The sequence below is a fragment of the Lissotriton vulgaris genome, chromosome 12, assembly GCF_964263255.1.
Source record: "Lissotriton vulgaris chromosome 12, aLisVul1.2, whole genome shotgun sequence".
NCBI lineage: Eukaryota > Metazoa > Chordata > Amphibia > Caudata > Salamandridae > Lissotriton > Lissotriton vulgaris.
The window spans coordinates 455,437,942-455,460,247 of record NC_141700.1 but is presented as its reverse complement, the minus strand read 5'-3'; the positions used below and the strand labels follow the sequence as shown (position 1 = coordinate 455,460,247).

General features: G+C 43.3%; 1 protein-coding gene across 1 annotated transcript in view; it reads right to left on the bottom strand.

The window, feature by feature from the left end:
* The window catches only part of KCTD19 (potassium channel tetramerization domain containing 19), a 2,885,268-nt gene that overhangs the window by 1,792,067 nt on the left and 1,070,895 nt on the right, over positions 1-22,306 (bottom strand). Inside the window, exon 4 of the mRNA XM_086945566.1 lies at positions 16,438-16,569. Coding sequence (XP_086801692.1) covers positions 16,438-16,569 — 132 coding nt within the window. The remainder of the gene's footprint in view (positions 1-16,437; positions 16,570-22,306) is intronic.

Sequence of the window (22,306 nt, the reverse complement as noted above, 5' to 3'; positions counted from 1 at the left end):
CCTCCCCAGACAGGGGTGTTGTGTATTGGGGCAGGGAGGGCTGCATTCAGTGAATGCATCTAGACACTGCCTGGAGCACACAAGGTGCTCCTTGCATAGCCCGGTTCAAATCAGTTGCTGGGGCACTCCAGTCCCACTCTAGCGCGAAACTGGACAAAGGGAAAGGGGTGTAAACACCCCCTTCTCAGGTCCACCCATAGGGGGGGAACCTAGTCAGGTAACCCAGCCCCCTTTCTTAGTAGAAGTATAGGAGCTGTGTCCCCAGGACTTCAAATTATCCTGGAACGAAACTTTGATACAGAACTCTTGGACCTTCGACATTCTATTCTGACTAGAAGACGGAAGACATCTCCCTTGTGGTCAAGGAGTGACCACCCTGTGCAAACAGGCACCATCAGCAACTTTGCCGGTCTACATTTTCAAGGCACCCGACGGATCCCGAAGAATCTGCAAAACAGGAACTGGACTTCCAGACTTCTCTTGACTCTGACCCACATCCACAGCAAAGCTGAGACTTGTGGCGGACACGAGAGACGTGGGACCGGACACCCTGGACATCTTGCAATTTGCTATGTGCTCGACTCCCGAGGTACCTTTGCAGTTGTGCATTGGGGTACGAGAAGCCCCAGCCAGAGCACCATTTGCACCAAAGCTCAGCCCTCCACACTCCACGAGTGCCGCGTGGGGCCTGCTCTTGCATTTCAGCTTGACGTGTCTTCCCGGTTCCTTGCCCGTTAGCTAGTGAGCCCCCTGAAGACTTTTCTTTGAAACAAACTTGCGTTCCTGGTTGCTCCAGGCTTGCTCCAGCTTCCCTCCAAAGGAGAAGCGCCACCGACCTTGCTGGTCTGCAACAGAGCCAATCTCGACATCCTGCATGGGTTGCATTTGCCAATTCTTGTTGGGTACAATCTGGATACCAACACTGCAGTCAACTAGATCCTTTGTGGTACAGCTCGAATCCAGTGCCTGGTCATCATCGATGCCTCCTGGACCTCGCGGCTGAAGAGACAAGCTCACCTTCTTCACCTGAGATGATCGCGACATCGCCTGGTTCCTTCTTGGTACCTTCCTGGTCACTGGCTAGTGACCCAGACTCTGTCCCCTCTGCTTTCAGGTTCTTCAGATCTTCAATCCACCCTTGGATCCACCCAGACACTTTTCCTATGGTCGCCTGCAGCACTTCTTTGCAGATCTCCATAGAAAACGACGACGAAACCCAACACCAAAAGGCACCTATGCACCCGGCTTCCCTGGGTGAGGTAACACGAGAACTCCGGTGCTCCCGTGGGTCTTGACTCTCGACGTGTCCTAATCTAAATGGGTTTTGTCGTAGTCCATCAAGAAGTGCCCTTAAACAGTAACTTCGTAACTTCTTCGTTTCCCATTATAAGTCAAAGGTAACTCGCGACTGTGTTTAGACACTGCACGCGACTCCCGTGGGCCTCCTACTTCCTAACCTTTGGTTGTTTAGTGTAGCCCCAGCGATTTCTAGGCCTACTCTTTATTTCAGAAGTGGTTCTTATACCACTTTCTTAGTATATGGTTCGTGAGGCCCCCAGGGCAAAACTGTATATGTGCAACTTATTGTATGCTAATTGAGTAACTTGTGATGTACTTTTACCTCTCACCTCATAAAGAGTGCTTAGAGTGCTTAGAATAAATACATATATATTTGATATATACCTTGTGTGATGTCCTTTCATTTGGTATTCAAGGGCTCTTTGCTCGCGCTACGGGACTCTTTTGCCTGCAACACTCTGTGACCCACAGCCTCACCTGTTGCTGCCCGCTTTGCTGCTTCGCCGCCGCCAGCTCCTGTCATCTGTCTCCCCCCTGCCGCAGCCTCTGTCATCTCGGGGCGGCCGCTGAGAGGGCGAGACTACGACTCACAGGGTGCATCGCGGCAGGAGGCCGCTCCTCCCCATTTCCGCGCCTGCAGGCGCTTAAAAGTCAGCACCAGCCTACTCGTCGCGGGACGCGCTCGGGCGCGCCGGGCTAAGCCCGGGCAAAGGGTGGGCCCTCTGTGGCCCTCGGAGGCTAGAGGAGGTTGGGCTGGGCCACCCCACTTGACATTGGACTACGAGATAAGAAAGTAAGCTTATGTTACTGGTACCCCTGTAGAGCTGGATCATGGACTGACTAGGGCTGCAAGTTGCGAGTCGACTATGGGAAATTTAAGTATTGAGCCCTGTACGCAAATTATATCAGAGGAGAGTCTTCTAGGCACTTCCCCTATCCCATCAGTTAAAGATAATGTGCAATCTATTGCACTTGGACAGGCCCCATCTACTAAAAGGAGGCGTAGGGGAGCTAAGCATAGGGGTAGATTAGCGAAATTAGCAAAATTGTATATAAACCCCCCAAAGGCTAGTAGCAGTGTCCCCAGAAACATGAAGGATTACTTAGAAACACAAATGCCCGCACAAACTCCACCCTCAGATCTACTGGCACAAATTGAACTCTTAGTAAAATCTTTGATCTTACCGCTAGTAGAAAGAGTTAAGAGAATAGGAGGAAAGGTGGGGATCATAGAGGACGTAACAAAGTAAAATGCTGTACTTATTAAGAAATTGGCAGATAACCCGCAATCTCAGAACCCGACTGAAATTAATGTGGGCAAAATAAATGGGGCAGTGAAAAGTATTCTAAGTCAACCGGCCTGCTGAGAGTACCATCTCCTAATACGCAGGACCCAAAACCAACCCATATACCTACCCTATCAAAGATTGCCGCAACTAAAGAAGGGCAGATTAACAGACATAAAACCTTAGGTCGGCAAGGCACTAACCAGGGCAGGCTAAATAGAACTATCACTCTTATTGATTTACCCCCAGAGGCGGCACCCTTTGTGAGCGTCCTCTCAGGGGTGCCTGAGCTCATAAATGGGAAAATTGAAGGGTATCAGGAACTAAAAAACAAAGTATTCTTTTGGCTGAGTAAAAATAGACCGCTTCCTCCTAACATTGACAGGAAAATCTTAAATGTCAGAAGGGTGGGTGGTTAGGGCATATGATCAAGGATATAGAGGGAGATCTGGTTATAGTGAATTTCAGGGACAAACGTGTGATTCACTACCTCCAAAGCTGGCAACCTCAAATAGGGGATGGAGGAATAGTAACATGGGAACTAGGCGATTTCTACCCCAGATCACCACACATGTCCCTTGAAAGACCCCGAACAGAAAACACCTATTTTGTGAGCACTGCAGGTCCTGCCCCAATAACCTACAATATACCAACATCCAATCGGTTTGATTTACTTTCAGGCCTTGAAGCGGTCGATTGACATATTAGCGATAACCCTGGCATTAACGTAAAACATACTCGACAAGATAGTGAGATAGACAAGGCAAATATGGAAGTACTTATGCCTTGTGAGGGGATGGCTGACCTAACCTTTGTAGATCCTGTTTCCTCAGAGAGCCCCACAATCCAACAGGGGGAACGGACCAAGTATATCTGTGGTACCGAAATAGCGATGGTGGGAGACTGTGGAATATCTGGAGGTCTAGTTGAAATGGGTGATCTGGCGAGGGCTGGGCCCCCCGTTGTGGGTATTGTGTCTAGGATTTCTGCTAGTATTATTGAAAAGAAGGAAACTTGCAGCCTTATATTTTGGAATGTGGCAGGTTTAAAATCGAAAATAAAAAACCCTATATGGGAAAGCATTGTAAATAGGTATGATATTATGGGTCTGCAGGAAACTTACAGGGCCTATACATATTAGCGGATATAAAACCTTGTTTACACCTGCAGTGGGGGGAATACATGGGAGAGCTAAGGGTGGCCTGGCTATGTACCTGTCTAACCAGCTTAATTATGAGAGAGTACAATTACTTTCCCAAAATAGTTACTATCAGCTGGTAAAGATAGGTATTAATAAGGCTGCTCGTGTTATTATAATAGATTTTTATAACAACATCCCAAGTATTGACATTGTTTCGACTATAAAAATGTTGGGTGTTGACTTAAAACATGAAATGGACACAAATATAAAAGAAGTATCAATCTTATGGGGGGGGGGTTTTAATTGTGCTCTTTGTAAACGGGGCCGACAAGGTATCTGTGGTCTTATGTTGGAACAGGATATTAGCCTTACCCACTTTGAGCATAACACATGTGGGGACCTACTAAACGAAATATTGTGATATTATGATCTGGGCTACGTAAATGAAATTGCTCAAGTAGTATCCCCGTTTGTCCCGACCTTTATTGGTAGGGGAGCGTCCACCACAATTGATTTTATTTTATCCCCTAACAGCTATGGACGCCAGATTAAAACATTTAAGAACCTTGATGTTGTGTTGAGCGATCACCGACCGTTAACCGTGGAGATCGAAAACCCATTTCGAGATTTAGATTGGGAAGGGTCAATTAGGCAGTCAGTCCCAGACGTGATACTTGGAAGACAAAACGGTTACTCACTAAAATGGAGTAAACTGGCCCCAGAGAAAGTTTTGTATAAACTGGTGAGGAAATGCTCAGAACGTTTTAGGATCTGTCTGGATGAGCACGCAGACAGTAAGTTTATAATTAAACATTTTAACTCTATTGCATCCACTATCAAGGATAGTCTGTGGGTTGAATCAAAGAATCGGGGAAAAAATAATAGGAGATGGTTCGACTCCACATGCACAAAGGCACTCTCTGATCTTACAAATGCCCTACACGGGATTCCTCGCGACCTATTATTGGTCAGAGGGTTAAGGAAAACCTATAATGAGGCACTGAAAAACCGGACAAGTGCAATAAAAAGGGAGGCCTGGGAATCCCTTTGTGAGGCTTCGCTCTCTAGAGACCATTCTGCCTTCTGGAAAGCGGTAAATGCCCCCCTTCTTTATGAGGATACAAAAGCACGCATAGAAATAGCGATCGCTGAGGACGAATGGGTTGGCCACTTTTCTAAACTGTATAGCCATACACAAGGGGCACACCAACCTCTATCTGATATATCCGGGGAAAAAAGGGCCAAGGACCTGAAACTGGCTGTAACCTTGGAAGAAGTTATGGCGAGCCTTAGAACAACCAAGGGCGGAAAAGCCGCAGGCCCAGACGGTATCCCAGCAGACCTGTTCAAACACAATATTGAGCTTTGGGGGCCAATGTTAGTACAACTTTTTAATGCTGCCCTTGCGAGGGGTCTAAATGCCTCATGGTTTACTTCGGCAACTGTCCCAATATTCAAGAAGGGAGATAGGCAGAATTGTGCGTGCTATCGTCCCATTTCCCTTTTAGATTCATCCATTAAGATCCTTGGTAGAGTTATTTTAGGGAGACTTCAGAGCTGGGCAGAGGATAATGGGATAATTAGTGACCTGCAATATGGTCTCCAGAAAGGAGTAGGAACAGTAGAGCAGGGCCTAAATCTATTTATTATGCTCCAAAAATACACCAGGGTAAAGGGGGAGCATATATATTTTAGATTTGTTGACCTTACGTCTGCATTTGACTGTGTCTCCCATAGCAAACTCTGGGCAATACTAGAAAGTTTAGGGGTGGAAGAAACTATTATTTGTTTTCTAAGGGAACTATATTCAGGTGCCACAGCAACTGTTCGTTATGGGAAGGATGGAGAATGTACTAGATCTTTTGGGATAGGCCGTGGGGTACGCCAGGGGTGTGTCCTGGCCCCTTATTTATTTCTAGTCTATATTAATGGTCTTGAACGCACTCTGCTGCAAGAGTGCAGGGATAAGGCTATGGTAGCCAAAAGATCAATCCCTGCACTCTTGTATGCAGATGATGCAGTCATAATGGCACGGACACCCCTTGCCCTACAGGGCTTGATAACATCTTTTAATAATTTCATGTTAAACTTGGATCTAAAAATTAATTGTACGAAAACTTTCTCCATGAACTGTGGCGCAGGTAGTAATAAACGTAGAAATCATGTATATGAATGATAGTCCCTTGGTTTCCACCCCTACCTTTCCTTACCGAGGTATCCTGTTCCACGAGTCTGGCACATGGGCAAGTGCAGTAAAAGCAAGATCCCTTTTGTTCTCAAAATCAATAATGGCCCTAAAAACTTTATTAAAAAAATGGGGAAAAAAATGATCAGGGAAATTTTAAAAATATACAATGCTACCTGTATATCAGTTGCTCTTTATGGATCAGGACTCTGGGCATATGCCAACACAAACTCAATCCAAATAGTGGAAAATATGTTTTTGAAGCACATCCTAGCCGTACCTGAGAGTGCCACGATCTATATTTGCCACACAGAACTTGTCCAGCCACACATTGTAGATTAATTAAAATCCAGCCTATACTTCTCTGGCATAGGGTCTGGACAACAAATTAGTGCGTATTGAATCACGCTATTTTTAGGGATGTTCTAAATTTAGAAAACGTGAGCAGGATCAAATGGCTTGACTATGTTAAACGCTTCCTTGTTGAAATTGACTGCCTAAAATATTATGATGAACCCCTCACAATGGTTAATATCCCAAGGAAGATATTGAAAAAACAATGTATGGAATACCTCGAAGAGAAAAGAGCAAATGAGGAAGCAAAGAAAAAGACTGTTTGTTTACACAAACTGATATTAACTCGGGACAAACTGCAGCCATATTTAACCTTATACATGACTAATTATGAGAGGTTTGTCCTAACACGTTTCAGGTTAAATATTCTTTTTAGACTTTTAAGTTTCCCTGTTATGAACACCTGATCCCATGATTTAACTATGTGCCCATGTGATGACTCTTCAGCGCAATCGGACATTCATATTTTATTTTTCTGCAAATTCTATACATTACCCAGTAGGAAACTTATCCCAATCTTAAAGGAAATGAATGTAAATAGATGTCGCCCAGCGTTTTTAGAATTGCAGAGATTGGACACAGTATTAACGGTTGCAACTATTTTAGAATTTTTATACTACGGAAATCAATTTGTATGGATGAATTTTAATTGTTTTTTAAGCGTAAATTGCCTCTTTATGATGAACTATGTGTGATACTTTGTTGTAAATGAACTTTCATGTTGTATACTTTTATGGTTATTGTTGATTAACCGAATAAAGTAATGAAAATTGAAATTGGTATTCAAGGGATTATAATTGGTAAAACAACGGGCTTCACATGCTCTCTGAAGTCTTAGCCTATTGACTGCTGGTCCATGCTACCACTAGGATAGCTTTCTATAAGGTTGACTTTACAACCACCATAAATAAGGGTTGATTAGACTGGTGCAAGGTGCTCACTAGAACTAGTGGACATCATATGCCAGGCCAACTTCTCACAGTCACTCCTGGTGCTTGATGCTCAGGTGAATTTGCAGTCTATGTGAGCAGGCCCGAGTGCACGGCTGTCTGTGGGATGCTGACTGGGTGAGAGAGGTGTAGACAGGTAGTGGGAGTAGAGTGGCAGGGGCTTCACCAGCCATAAGAATAGGATAAGCACACTCAGTTTTGGGCCTGCAATGTGGTGAGGGCAAGAGACAAGATGGCGCTGGACCCAAAAAGGGTATTGGCCCAGCTGAAGGGTTCGCAACCATGTCCGGGCAAGATTGTAAGCTGACCAGGAGCCCACAAACAGCTAGAAACACTAGGTTAAGGATGGTGACCACATGTAGCATTTTGAAACTGTGCCACAAGGACCTTCTCCTATTTACACAAGCAACACACTTGCAGAAATACACAAAGGTGATGTAGAGGACCCTGTGAGGCCAGACAATTTTAATTGAAGACCTGGGAGAGTACAAGGGGTGGTGCGCACCTTTGTTACCAACATGGAATTGAGGAAAATGCATTGTCAGCAGGGCCTTCTTGTGGGGCTCAGCGTAAGGGCAACAATATATATGTCTATGGCACGTAGGATGTGCTTGCGCAGATCATCAGGGCACAAGGTGGGGTCACTACATTATGACAGGAAACAACCGCACTTACCATTCTCATATAGGAATCTACAAACTAACCCTATCACAGATTTCTTTCCCAACATCCCTTCTAAGAACAATCACGATCATTGACAATCATGACATCAAAGAACACTCCACTTCTTAACCACTTGGCTGCTAGGCGTTTTCCCCCCCCTGTGCTGGAAATTGCCATTTTAGTGGCACCATGACGAGCTCAGCTCGTCATCAGCACACGACACCCGTGGGTGATGACGAGCTGAGCTCGTCATCAGCATCGAAGGGGTTAAAGAGGATCTAAAAGAATGCCTGGAGGACATTAGGGTGGACATATAGAGAACCATTGATGAGCTACTATCAAAGTTGCCATCAGAGATAGGCAGGGATATGACCGATATCAAAAAAGGATTCAAAAACATGGGGCATCCACTGGAGCCGACCGAATCTGATACCTAAAAGGCAGCAGACTGACCAAGCGCTCACCACTACTATATGTCATGTGAAAACACAGACTAAATCCCTGTTGGAAAAGTGTGAGGACTTAAAAAACAGGTAAAGAATGACATAATTAGCATAAGGAATTTGAAAAAGGGGACTGAAGGCGACACCATTGACACCACTGTGGAATGCTTCACGGATATGTTTCTATGCGAAGGGCAATAAAGCAGATAAAGTCCGGCAAGTAAACTTGGAGCACAGTGAATGAAAGAACAAACAACATCCTGGAGATCCTCAGAAGGGAAAGAGATATCAAGTGATCTCTTCCAAGACTTCGATTGATCCCTGAAATCAGCTAGGAATGAACAAATGAATTGTACAGTATTTTTGGGACAGAGTAGCACTTTTGCCCAGCCCTCCCGAATGGCTAGAATAACTAAAACCTATATTAACAGAGTCAACCCCAAGAGATGATGGGCTAATACTGGATTATTATAGGGATGCTGTGCCTTTCCAAGTGAGCCTCCTCACCATGCTGTTGAACTTGTTCCATGAAGATCCTGGCATTACACAAACATGGCTGGGCTGAGGTGACCGTACTCCCCAAACCGGGAAAACCTCCAGATCATTGCAAAACATACAGATCAATTGTACTCCTTAACACAGACATTAAAATTGTCACTAAAATCCTGACAGCAAGATAAAATGGGGTCCTCCAGGTGTTTGTGGAACCAGATCAAATGGTCTACGCCAGGGAGTGGTACGGGGTGTATGACACATGGAAGTTATCCCACATAGTGGAAAAATGCAGAACGAGGGTTGTCCCTGCTCTCCTGGAGTCGCTATCTGCAGAACAGTCTTCTGACAGGGAGTGCTGAGGTTTCCTTAAAGTAGCTAAATAGAATTCATGAAAAAATGGATACTGGCAAATGACGTTCAGCTGGAAGTTAGATTCAGAGCTGATAGGACCTCATACAGGCAAATGCATACATCAAGGGATCTACAAAGGAGCACAAAGTTAACCTCTTCACAAATAATGTTCTCCTCACTATTGCAGAACTAAAGTTATCTTAGGCCTGTTAGCCTAAGCCCCTCTGGTTTTGTTGGATAATTTATTGTTGTACTTATGAATCTGTGCACTTTGCCACAGCTAACCGGTGCTAAAGTGCTTGTAGTCACTCCTTAAAACATGGTAAAATTGACATAAGTCCCTAATAAAGTGATATTACTTTATTAGGGACTTATAAGTCATACCTAGGGCTGATAAAATTACATACTACTAGTGGACCTGCAGCACTTATTGTGCTACCCACTTAAGTAGCCCTATTAAACCAGGTCTCAGACCTGCCATTCAGCCTGTATGCAGATCTAATCTGCCATTTTGACATGCCATAATAAACCCCTTGCCTGGCCTAAAACCACCTTGTAATACATAAGTCACCCCTACAGTAGGCTTGTGTTGTGTTTTCACGTTATTGCTGTTCAGGTGCTGGGTAATTACTTTATCTAGTTCCCATGTTTGTCAATGGTTCAAAAACAAAATGAGCCAATGTTTTTAATTCATTAGCCCGCTTCATTTATTTCACTTTTCTATGGCTTATTCAGATAGTTGCTTTTTGCATTTAAAGCATGTCATCATGAAGGGCAACACTTAGTTATTGAACCCACTTAAAAACAAAGAGCAAACAAACATTAAACACAGTTGTATTCATATAAGTGACATATATAAACTTGCTTGACATATTGTCGTGTTCTTATCTAGGACCCTAATTCGATATTCCCGATTTATGCCCTTGTGAGGTTATAATCAATAATGTCCTGACAAAGGCATAAGAATCAGATTCACATTCAGTAATAGCCCATGCAATCCAAAGCACAGCATGGCTACTCCCATCGACTCCTAGAAAGCACAACGCGTTCTTTAAACAAACCAAGCCTCCAGCAGCCCGGGAAACCCCCCCTGCTTTTGTTTTGATTTGAACAAGAACTCCTGAAGTCCTGCAAGAACTGTTAGTTCTTGGTGACGTCTTATGTCCAACCTTACGTCAAACCCGGCACCTTTGAGGTATAAAATACCAACAGTTGCCTTAAGCAAACACACGGTGGTTTGGAGCAGAGCGTCCATCTACTTGCCCGAGAGCACAGCGATGCGAGTGCCCGCGGAAGCCGCCCCTCCTGTTTGACGCACTGAGAGAGACGCTGTCTTTTTCTCCAGCCGAGAAAATCCAGCTCCGGTGTTTCCAGCCTACCCTTGCAGGTTGCTGGGATATCGAGTCCTGAGGAAAGAGATACCAGACCTCCCACATTCTATTACCAAGGTACGGAGCTGACTAAACCCTTAGGAGAATTCTTGATGCAGATTCTTGGCAAAATTATCTTAACCAACTTAACTTAACATCGCTACTTACTTGTCCCTTCCCACGTATTAGGCTTAGGTCAGGTACACCGGGGTAGGCGTAGTTAGAAGCACCAGTTGAGCTTTTAGTCAATATATTTCTGTATGTATATATTTTATCCATTTTAAAGTATCATATGGCTAAGAAACCGTATCAATGCTTTTACAGTATTATTTCATAATACTACTTTTACTGTACGCACTTTACTTTACTTGAAGTATTGCAATTGTGGCAATTCATTTCTCTTGCATGAGAAGGAAGACTGCTCAATAAATAACACCTTTTATTGAAAACGCCGTCTCTTTATTTCTCTGCATTCTGGTGAAACTAAGTATGCACTGCTGACTGAGTGAAATATCTGTCTATTGTTTTCACACAACTCTAGAGATATACTCTTATTCTGAGGGAGCAAAGTTGTCATGTTTATGCGGTTGTCGGAAACTGAATCCCTTCTTGTCTGAGCCAGGGAAAGTTATCCATCCCTCTTCATTCAAGAAAGTTTCCAGTGACCTCTGAGCTAGCTGGCGCAAACCTAAATTAAGTTTAACATAGTCAGTAGGGACCTAGATGACCTCAGTCCTACGTCTACACTGCTGTTTATGTTATTCCAATGCGCAGAGCCTATTGGGAAAATAGGAACTACACTACAATATTGCTTTATAAGACATATTTGACCAGTCCTAACTAACATATGAAACACTAGGCGGAAACATTCACTATCAAATTATGTATTTTATCCTGCCATTGTGTATAGCTCTGGGAGCGTGAGCTCAAAGTGTTGTAAAAATGGAGAGTAGTAGCAATACAGAGTCTCTCCAAAACACATTACGAATGCCTTTTCCCAAGAGTGGGGATCAACGCGTTTCTAACCCCAAATCGTTTTTGGGGCGTTCTCATCAGGACCTGGACCTGGTCATTTCAGTTGAAAATAAGTGAAAAGGATTGTGTTACAATCTAATAATTCAGAAATCCCTGTTCTACTTCTACATGCTCATATGATTAACAGTGTACCTTACATTTCTTGGAAATGTAGAGGGGCGCACTGATCCTCAATGTACATTTCCAAGACTACTCATTTTGGACGGAGACGGCGGTGTGTTCATATATGATAACAAGTCTGATCCCTATCTGGAGAAATAAAGCGCCATTTTCAATGGTTGTGTCGAACTGCGAGATGTATTTTAAGCAAAGACTGAGAGGGTGGAAAACGGACTCGCCTTGTGACTGGGGGCACTATGGTCATCAATTTAGTGTTGCCTCGTAGCCTTCGTGAATTTACACTGCCTGGTGGGTGAAAACGAGTTGATTAGCAGGCAATGAGTCACTTGCCTGTGGTATAAAAGTGTACAGGGTTTCAAATATTTTAGCAAGAATGGATACAACGTTGCTAAAAAACAGCTATTTATACTTTGCAGACTTGAACTCAGAGGTGTTTAACATTCAAATGTTCCAACTCATGTGCTTGTCAATTATACAGCATGTGCTGATATTCTTTACCCAAGCCAGTTTGAACATTCTTAATGTCAGATGTTTTAACGAGGCAGCCTGGAGCTCGGGCCCCTGTTTGTTGAACAGATTCACTTGCCTGAATTATTTTCACTTTCTCCGTCGATCTCTCACATTGCTTACTTCATCAGTGGCAGCTTGCTTGTGGCAATGTCATACTTGATGTTTTTTTCGTCTCCAAGGGCTGAATTAAATTTCCGAAATGGACCATTCGGAATGTGTACATTTTTCAGAGCTGGTTGAAATGCATACTGGACTATTGAGTTACAGATGAAGGGAAGGACGTTCTATTGCATAAAAGGGCTCATTTCATATTTCATAATTTCACAATCTCAGTTATTTGCTTCGGTATTCTCACTTGTTTATGAATGGGACGAGGATAGAAGGGACTTGGGGTAATGCTCCATTACTTAGCGGCAATCTTCAATACTCCTAGTCCGCGTCCCATTCATTACTACCCTTCCTCCCTCTCGAACATGCCAGCCTTCATCTATGGCTTGGGAGTTCAGAGGGAATGCTGGGTAAAGTACGTTTATGTACTGCAATGCACCAACACAGGCACCCTTGCACCTTGGTCCAAGGGTGCCTGTGTTGGGGGGATTGATTTTGTACAGGAAGGTACACCTTCCTGTACAAAATCAATACATTCAGGTAATTTCCCCTTGCTGTGTGTGCTGCTGAATGCAGCACACAAAGAAAAAGGAAAAATTAGGAGAAATGAAAAAATTTCTCCTCTTCAACTCCCTAGTGCCACCCCTGGGGTGGCATTAGATTCTGATGCATTCCTAGGTTTATGATTTCGCATAAATCTGGGAATGCTTCAGATTCCATGGGTGTTGTGTGGGAACACCCAAAGCAACACTCATGGAACGCCCCTTTCACGCAGTGTTCTGCATGAAAGGGCACATATTTATAAGGCCATGAAAATCCACATAAAGTGGCTTCAAGTGGCCTTGTAAATATGCTGCTGCCCATTGCACCACCAGAATGTCAAAAACGGGATGTTCTGGAGGTGTAAAAGTGCCGCAAGGGATCTCATAAATGAGGCCCATATGGGCTCCATTACAAGCCCCTTGCAGCACCAGTGCATCACTTTTTCCTATGAAAGAAGGGACACACCAGAGGGGCAGGGTGCTTGTTAATAAGCTCCTATGTGTCAGGCATTCAGTTGTTGACGCATTGGCACTTTTCTCATCCATTACTCTATGTTATGGTAAGTGATGAGCACGAGCTGGTAGATCCTACACATTTCCGTCATGACTGTGATGTGAATGTTACATATTACGCAAATGTCTAATTAGACTACCTCATGTGCACTTCATGGTATGTGCTCACCCAACAATATTCAACCAGCTGGATATGCTGGATACTTGGGTTGATGTTCTGTCATAGGTACCTGTTGACATGGGAGTCCTGTGTCCCAAAGAAAAATGTATATGTCCACGAATAGATAAAAAAATGTGTGTGTGTTGGGATACATGAAAAAGCCTGTTGAACCATGGAGGTTCCATGTTGACACACACACATCCCCCTGGATACTATTACTTACACACATGGATGCTACAACACATTTGTCCAAACCATACATTGCTCTATACCCTTCCATAACAGTAATTTCACCATAGCACCTTTATGTGTCTTAACATTGTCATTTAGTTGGTGTACCTGGCACATGTACCATGATACATGGTGCATATAAGTACCACACCTCTCTTACTTCAGTTTCTATCTGCCTCAACTGACACTATCATGGGCATTTTGTGACCCATTCATACGTGTTAGGGGTTGTGTTGGGTATTACTTTTTAGCTTACCTACAAGTAGGGCATTGTCATAATGGCCATTCTTGAAGCAGTCATTGTTGATGCAGTGCTGGAATATAAAAGCATCATGCACACTGCCAGGGTATTTGGCCAGCATTTTGGGGAAGAGTCCCCGATGGTCCACAATGGCCTGTACCTGGATGGAGTGGGTGTGCTTCCGGCTCCTATACATATGTGATGTGGCTGCAGGAGGTACAAATTGCACATTCTTGTAGTCCATGGCACCCAGCATGAGTGAGAAGGATTAGTTACTTACCTGTAATCCTAGTTCTCTTCCAGGGGTATACTCATCAAAGTCAAAGGCAGTGAATTATCTCCGCCCATAAGCGGGAACCCGGAACATATAGCCTAATACATATATATGTGTAAAATATATAAAAAGAGTACATAGTACTAAACATTTATACACATATACATGTATAAACTAATAATATGCAGCCCTGACCATATCCAATAGGCTAATAAATACATAATTACATGTCTTCTGCAGAATGAAAATAACTCATAACATATAATGCAAGAAAAGGACCTGAACCTTAGATGCATTCCACAGAAAACACCCTTTTATTTTCATCAAAGAGCAGGTAATAAAAGGCAATTAGCCTAAACAGGCTGCATAAATAAATAACATCCCTGTACAGAAAAGGAGACTTGCACCTCGCCTTTAAGGCCTCAGAGAATCTGAGCACTTTGCCTTTAAGGACTCCAGGAGAACCCTGCTCCCATCATGCCCCAAAGGTGACAGTTAGGTCAGTTTTTTTTACGGTATAGGAAAAACCTGCAGGAACCTGTTTACAGAATGCAATAATAACATATCAAAAACAATGCTACTTCTCGCCCGGGGAGGTGGAAGGGTGCTTATGACTTTGATGAGTTTATCTCCATCTGAAGTTCCTTGGTGCTGGGGAAAAGGAGGTAGAAGGGTGTCAGCTGAATGATGGCATCCAGGGAAGGAATTACCAGAAGAATGGCTGAGATATTCCAGCCACTCTGGCAACTGTTGTTTAGAATGAGCCGGACGCCAGCATATGTAACACCGCCATGTGTTTATCCTATGGAGGTATGTTGATAGGCCTGTTAGCTGTGATTTCTAGCCATGGAACAATCAGGTTTAGCAAGTTTACTATGGACTGCTTCTTCAGGCGATAAAAGAGTGATGACCTTCTATCCCCTGAGGTCTTTCAGAGTACCCCTTTGGAGAAATATGTGCCTTTGTGGGGGTGATGGAGGGTGGGCGGTGGTTGTGGTGGGGTGGATGGAGGTGGCAATCTCCGTTTGGCTCCCAGCTCCAAAATGACTACTTGGATACTGTAGTGCAAGTTGCAGAACTGTCCTGTCCAGCTTCTGGGGCTTATTTACAAGCCCCTCATGCCACTGATGCATCACTTCTTCCAATATAAAAAGTGTTGTACCAGCGGATAGGGGCTTGTAAATAAGCCCCTCTCTTAATATATCTGCATGGATGCATCATTCCCCACGCATGTGCTTTGCAGGTGCAGTGATTTTGTCGTAACCGCACAGCTGTGCCACTTAAGCTGCAGCTTTGTCACTTTTGTTAAATGTCAAATATCAATAGTCACTTTTGCACAGGAATTTACGACGGACACCTACATTGCATATTTTAATACTTATGTGACGCAGTCCATTCCAAAGCAGTTTCCTCGTGACGCTGGGGCAGGGGTAGGAAAAGTGATGCATCCTCACGGATAAGTCAGCTTACAAATATGGAGTCATGTTTGCGCCACCAATGCATCAAAATGTTTTATGGATTGGCGATGCAAGCTCTTCATAAATAAGGGCCTTATTATTTTAAACAAACTAGGTCCCCCCTAAAGCCCCAACAGTCATTCCGGACTCAGGAGCCAAATGGGGGTGGGATGTTGAGTCAGTAAGCCCCGTAGCCACCAAGGATTTGTTTTTCATGCAATGGGGTGGGGATGGCGGTTGAGGCTTTAGGCCATATCCCAACCCAATAAATGCCCAACCAGTGTTTCTTCTGGCCCTGGGGGACAGAAGAGGGGTTTACCTTGAGTTTTTCCCTCTCCTTGAGAGGCGGGGGCAGAAATTCAAATAGGCACAGGTCATTCCAACAGTCTATCTTCCCTCCACCCCTCACCCACATACTGGAGAGGGCAGACTAGAAGCTTTATATAAGAGTGTCATTATGTATATATTACAATATATGCAAGACCTTACTTGCAGCATGTAAAAAAAAACGTGGGCACTTATGAAAAAGGAAAACACAAGGATAAAGCATGCACAGAAAGACAACTATTCAGAGACTACCCAAAGAACGACATTTTGAGTGGTTGTGTTTTTAAGGAGAGAAAAAATATAAACTTATATAAAAATTGGTCGACATAAGTTTGTGCAAACTTATCTCACAAACTGCATGGCCTTCATATGTCAGTCTTACCTAGTATATTCCTTTGGTATTTTACCACTTCTGTAAGCTCTGGAATTTGGAGAAGCTCTGTTTCTAATTCCAACATGTCCATACCAGAGAAGTCGTCTGGGAGTAATATCTTCCCAGAATTAAGAAAATTAGCTTGAAACAAACAAACAAAGAAATATGAAAAGTTTAGTGACTTTCTCTATTTAGTCACAACATATTCTAGAAATAATAATGTCTTGTGGTTTATGATTGATGAAATTTGTGTCAGTATTTTCTTGATCAGTATTTACTTAATAGTGTGTATGAATTTCCCTACTTCTAGAAGCCCAAGGAATATTTTCCATGAACAGAATCTCCATCATAAATTCATCAACAAATTATTTAGGTGGGTTAGAGAAATTCTTGACAGTTCAATGCCCTAGTATGCATTTCTCACTTACATTAATAGACCTAACTGTACCAGGCATTCAAAGATATTGAGTAGCATGAGATAGTAAAGGAAGTAGGCCATAATATTATATTTATCTTTATTCTGTTATTCTTGACCATAAAAGCAAAATAAAAAACATGTACAGATATTTCACACTTCAATATAAAACGCAATGAAATCAAATTAAAGCTAAAATGTTTACTCCTTCAAATCGTAGGTTGAATTAATACAAATAGCCCTACAGAGTTGATCGTACACAAATTTCACATTACCTATAGAAATCCCTTCATGCCAACCAAATCTATACTAAGCAATCAAAAAGAACCTGCATCAAAGTCAAAAACATAGATCACAATGGATATTTCTTCTTTGATTTCATTGCTTGAGTAATAAAATTCAGAACTCAAAACATATCAAAGGAGACGCAAGACACTTTGAATATTGCAAACCCTCATAATGAGTATTAAAAGATCCTCTGCTGAGTATGGGGAAGGGCAAACATTTTTCTGAAAAAGGTGTACAAGGTGCAAATTGCATAAAATGCTTAGTTTGACTGAAGTGACCTCCCATCGCATAGACAACCCAGTAATGACGCAAACCAGGTACCAACAATAGGGAAGGTCACTAAATAATGAACTATGTTCACTCTTAACTCTTGTAAATCAAAGGAGAGTAACCCTTATGTATCAAGGGAACAGGGTAAAGAGTAACAAACAAATAAAGAGAGTTCCCTTGAGTTCCTATTGTCCCGAGGAAGGTGGAGCGCACAGCAAAGATCCACCGAAACGCGTCGACTTGGATTTGAATGTATTGCTTATTGTAAAAAAAAAAAAGAAATTTAAATTCTCGTTTTCCTTGAAAGTGTTTCAAAAACAAGAATATACAGACACAAATAAGATTATGCTGATTTATATATGAAATGCTTGCTAAAAGGAATACATTTATGTGTATGTTTTTTATTGAAATTCTTTTTTGTTTTTATAAAGAATAAAGATATTTTGTCATAACACAAAACAAACCGGCGACGTAGTACATATGATTTTAGATTGTAAGTGCCTTTTGTGGTTCCATTGAGGTCTGAAAGAACAGAATGTATGCATGTCACTTAAATTGTAATTAGAGTCGTAGAAAGGATATGTCACAAGATTTCTAACTCCATAATATATAAAGACATAGGAACTCAAGGGAACTCTCTTTATTTGTTTGTCACTCTTAACCCTTTCCATGCTCATGACGAGCTCAGCTCGTCATGAGGCACGGTGCTCGTGTACAATGGAATTCAAGCACTTTCAGCACAGGATGGGAATATGCTCCGCAGCCAAGGTGTTAATCATGTAAGATAAAACCTGAGTTTATCCATGTTAAGTTTGGCTCTGTGTCTTGGGTGGTTGAGAGCGGGCATATGTTGAATGGTCACTATATCAAGTGCTTGCATGCCTCTTTTTTTTATAAGAAACGGTTTCTTGATCAGGACCTTATAGTGTGCATTTATAATACCTGGATTTGCAAAAAGATTACTCAATTCCATCTCTTGAAAATAGTTTTTAACATATTTAAGCCATGACACAGCTGTCCAATTATTTTGCACTAGACAGTCCTCCACTATTCTGCATGAAAAATCCAACGCAGGAGTGGGCCACATTTAGCTTACCCCCAATTCATTGAGTGCTAGGAAGCTTGGAGTAGATTTTGGAATTCCCAGTAGCCTATTTAAAACTTTATTCCCCACCATCGGTAAGGGTTTAGCTGCGGAGTAACCCCAAACGCCAACCTCATATGTGCAGATAGTGAGGCTTTACTATTAAAAACCATGGTCATTTCCTTTGGGGGCTTACGTCCTGGTTTCTTTGCAAACCTAAAAACTGATTTGCACAATAGCTCCATGGACTGAGCCCTCTAGGTTAATAATCTTTCCCACTTTATGATGTCAGTGGAAAACAATGCCCAGCGAACTAACATTTTCTGTCTCTAAAATTGCAGTCTCCCAAATAAAAATATTTTCGACCTGGTATTAATTGAGCTACAGGCCATAATATAGGATTTAGTATGGTTAACCTTCAGCTTCAGTTCCGTCGGTAAGGTTAATAAAACCATCCAAAGTACTCATAAGCTGTGCGGGCTATAAAAACTGGGTTGTCTGGGTACAAAAGCACAGGGACTAGGCATGAACCAATTTTGGGGACATTTATGAAATGAGTGAAATGAATGAGATTTATATAGCGCACGACTTACCCTGGGGCATCTCAGCGCTTGCTTAGGGAACCCGTCCTGGTATTCCCCTGTGAGATACCCTGGCAGGGTATCCACAAGGTGAAAGCCAGGCATCCCACCGCGAGGGGCCGTTGTGGAGATTAAGCAAGCTATTGCCCAGAGTCGCAGAGTGTGAACCCGTGAGTCGAGAAGGCACCGGAGCGAGAATTAACGAGTCCTTGGAATTTTTGAGCCCAAGACCCGCCGAGGCGGGGAATTGAACCCTGGTCCCGGGCCGAACTCAAGCTCCAGGTCTGCCGCCTCTAACCCCTGAGTTAGAAAACTATTCAGGGCATCAATATAAAATCAAAATAAGAAAGGAGCCAATATACAACCCTGTTTGACACCCCACCTGACTGGAATAGAGGGCGTGAGATCTCATTTTTGGGTATAACATACCTGCATGTAAGTATTGCTGTGAAGGTTTTTTAAAACATGCAATATGACCAGGTCTAACTCTGCTCGTCCCTTAATAACCCATAGGGTATATCTGTCCACTAGATCGAAGGCCCAGGAGAGGTCCATAAAGGCTATAAGTATGAATCCTCTCCTGGCCTAAACATATTTACCTAAGATCAGGGACAGATTTAGGGCTTGCTCTGTGATGCCCAAGCTCGGATGGAACCCATGTAGAGCTTCTGAGAAAAAAGATTTTTCTTCTGCCAAGGCTTCCAACTTTGCCGGAATTACCCTTCTGAATATTTTCCCTGAGGCATCAAGCACTGAAGTGGGCCTGTAATTTAACCTCATGTGTGCTCATGATGAGCTCAGCTCGTCATGAGGCACGGTGGCCGTGTGCTCATGACGAGCTGAGCTCGTCATAACGGCTGCAATGCTCGCACGCGGGGCTAATTCACCGCTGTGCTGAGCGTTCTGAGGAAACAGGTGTGGCCGTGACGAGCTCAGCTCGTCATGAGCACAGCACCACTGTGCTGCGTGACGAGCTAAGCTCGTCACGAGCACCGGGGTGCTGGGCGCTCCCCCCAGCAAAGCGGGGTAATTACCCTCTCAGCGAAGGGGTTAAGGAGGGGTTTCTTGCTCCTTTTTTAAAGATGGCCAATATTACGGAGTTCTTCCATCTCTCTACCAAGCCCCCATTGACTGCAGCTCTGAAGATGATCGTGACGAAGGGAGCCTAAAAGTTTCAATTGGATTTAAAAAGCTCAGATGGGATTTAGTCTGGTCTCGGGGCCCTACCTGTCGCAGACCGCAGGATGGCCCCATGCACTTAACCAACTGTGATTGACTCACTAAACTCTAAGAGGGCCGAAGTTGGAACAGGGGAACAGCTGGTCTCAGGATAGTTATTTCACTGCGGTTTAGATTGAAAAATTTCATAACGTGCTGAACCCATTCTTGTTCAAATATATGGCATTTTATCGATGATGGAGTTTTGTCAGAAAAAAGGGCTAATTCAGTATTTCCTAAACGGCCCTTTTGTCTTTTAGACCAGCCGTACACTCCAAATCGTCCCAAGCTTTTTTTCTAATGTCGGCCTTTCTAGTCTTGATGGCTTTCTTATGATCTCTTCTTGCTGCGGTAACTACTACTGGGTTTTGTGGTTTTACATTTGTAACCTTTTTGAGGGTTTTGTAAGCATTTGTGCACTTGGGGTGAACCAGTATTGGGCTGGGCGATCCTTCCGGGGTTTATCCATTATTAGTTTTTGAGAGACCGTTTTTCATAGCTTGGTAAAACTATTATATATGCAACTGGTTCCATTGAATCAGTAAGACAGCATGAGATCTCAGTCTGATTTATAGTTTTGTGAATTTAAAAACACTTTGTTAGGGTCCACATATTTCCATTTTCTTCGTAGCCCCCTGTTGGGCATGTAATTTGAAAGGGAATTAGTTGTAGGAATGGGAGAAGCATGCTGTGAGAAAGAGTGTTTAATGATAATTGGGTAGTGGTCACTAAATGGCGACAGGGAGACCATATATTTTTTTAATAAAGGCACCAGGTCATTAGACAGAAGAATGTGGTCAATAATACTGCCTTTTCCTCTCACAACAAAAGTCACATTATTCATGCGGCTAACGCCACTGACATCTGACGCAAAAGACAAATTGTTAATTTGAAGAATTCTTGTCAATGCTTCACCATATGCTGAATGGTTAAAATGGCTAACATTCTCTCCTCGGCCATCTTTAACATGTAAATGTAAATGTAAATGTATAGGCATTTATATAGCGCACTACTTACCCATAGGGTCCCAAGGCGCTTCGACCGCTGCGAAACCCTTCCTGGCTTCCCTGAGAGATGGTCCCTTAATGGGTATCTCCAGGGTGAGACCAGGCATCCCCGGCGGTCTGGTGGGGCCGTTAGTGAAGATGAGGCAAGCTAATGCCCAGAGTTGCCGAGTGTGATCGCTGATCAGAGTGGGCACTGAGGCGAGAGAATTATCGAGTCCGCTGACCCTGGTCCAGAAACCTGCCGCGCCGGGAATCGAACCCTGGTCCCGGGCCGTACATACATTTATCAATATTAAAATTTCCCACCCAAATAAGGGAAGTACCAGTCGGGTATTTATTCATTACTTCTGTGATTGAAGACTAAGGGTGAGATGTACGGCTCCCAATGTGGGATAAATTCAATGTACGTACTAAACTGGGTGCCAAATTGCGAGTCGCAAAGGACTTGCATTGCAATTTAGTGAGGAGGCTATTTGCAAGTCGGAAAGCGCCTGCAAAAAGTGTCCACAGCTTAAAATCCTGTTTTGCATTAGCAAAATGCGAAAGCAGAATAAAAGCCCATTTTGGGCATGCAAAAAGCTACGGCGGTAAACAAATGGCAGAAAAACTTCCTGGAAGAGCAGAAGGACCCCAAAACAGGAAATGGTGTCACTGAAGGATCCTGATCTGAATTGATAGCACATGGTAAGGTGCAGCAGTACAGACCAACACTGCAGGCAGGTTCCAATAGAGAACCCAAAATGTCCAGCAAGCACAGTGAGAAGGCAGGAAGGGATCATCTGCGCAAACTTAAATTCTCAGCAAAGGAACTGGGCAAACTAATAGAAGAATGCTAAAACAACCACAAACAGCTGTTTGGGAGGGCTTCTCTTACTGTCCTAGAGTTGGACAAAAGAAAAATCTGAAGAAAGATGCAGCTGTGCCTAAATACCCTGGGTGTGGCCGACAGGTCCCTGGATGATCTGAAGAAAAGTTGGTAAGACCTGCGCTCCAGGGCCATGGAGAGGGTGGCAGC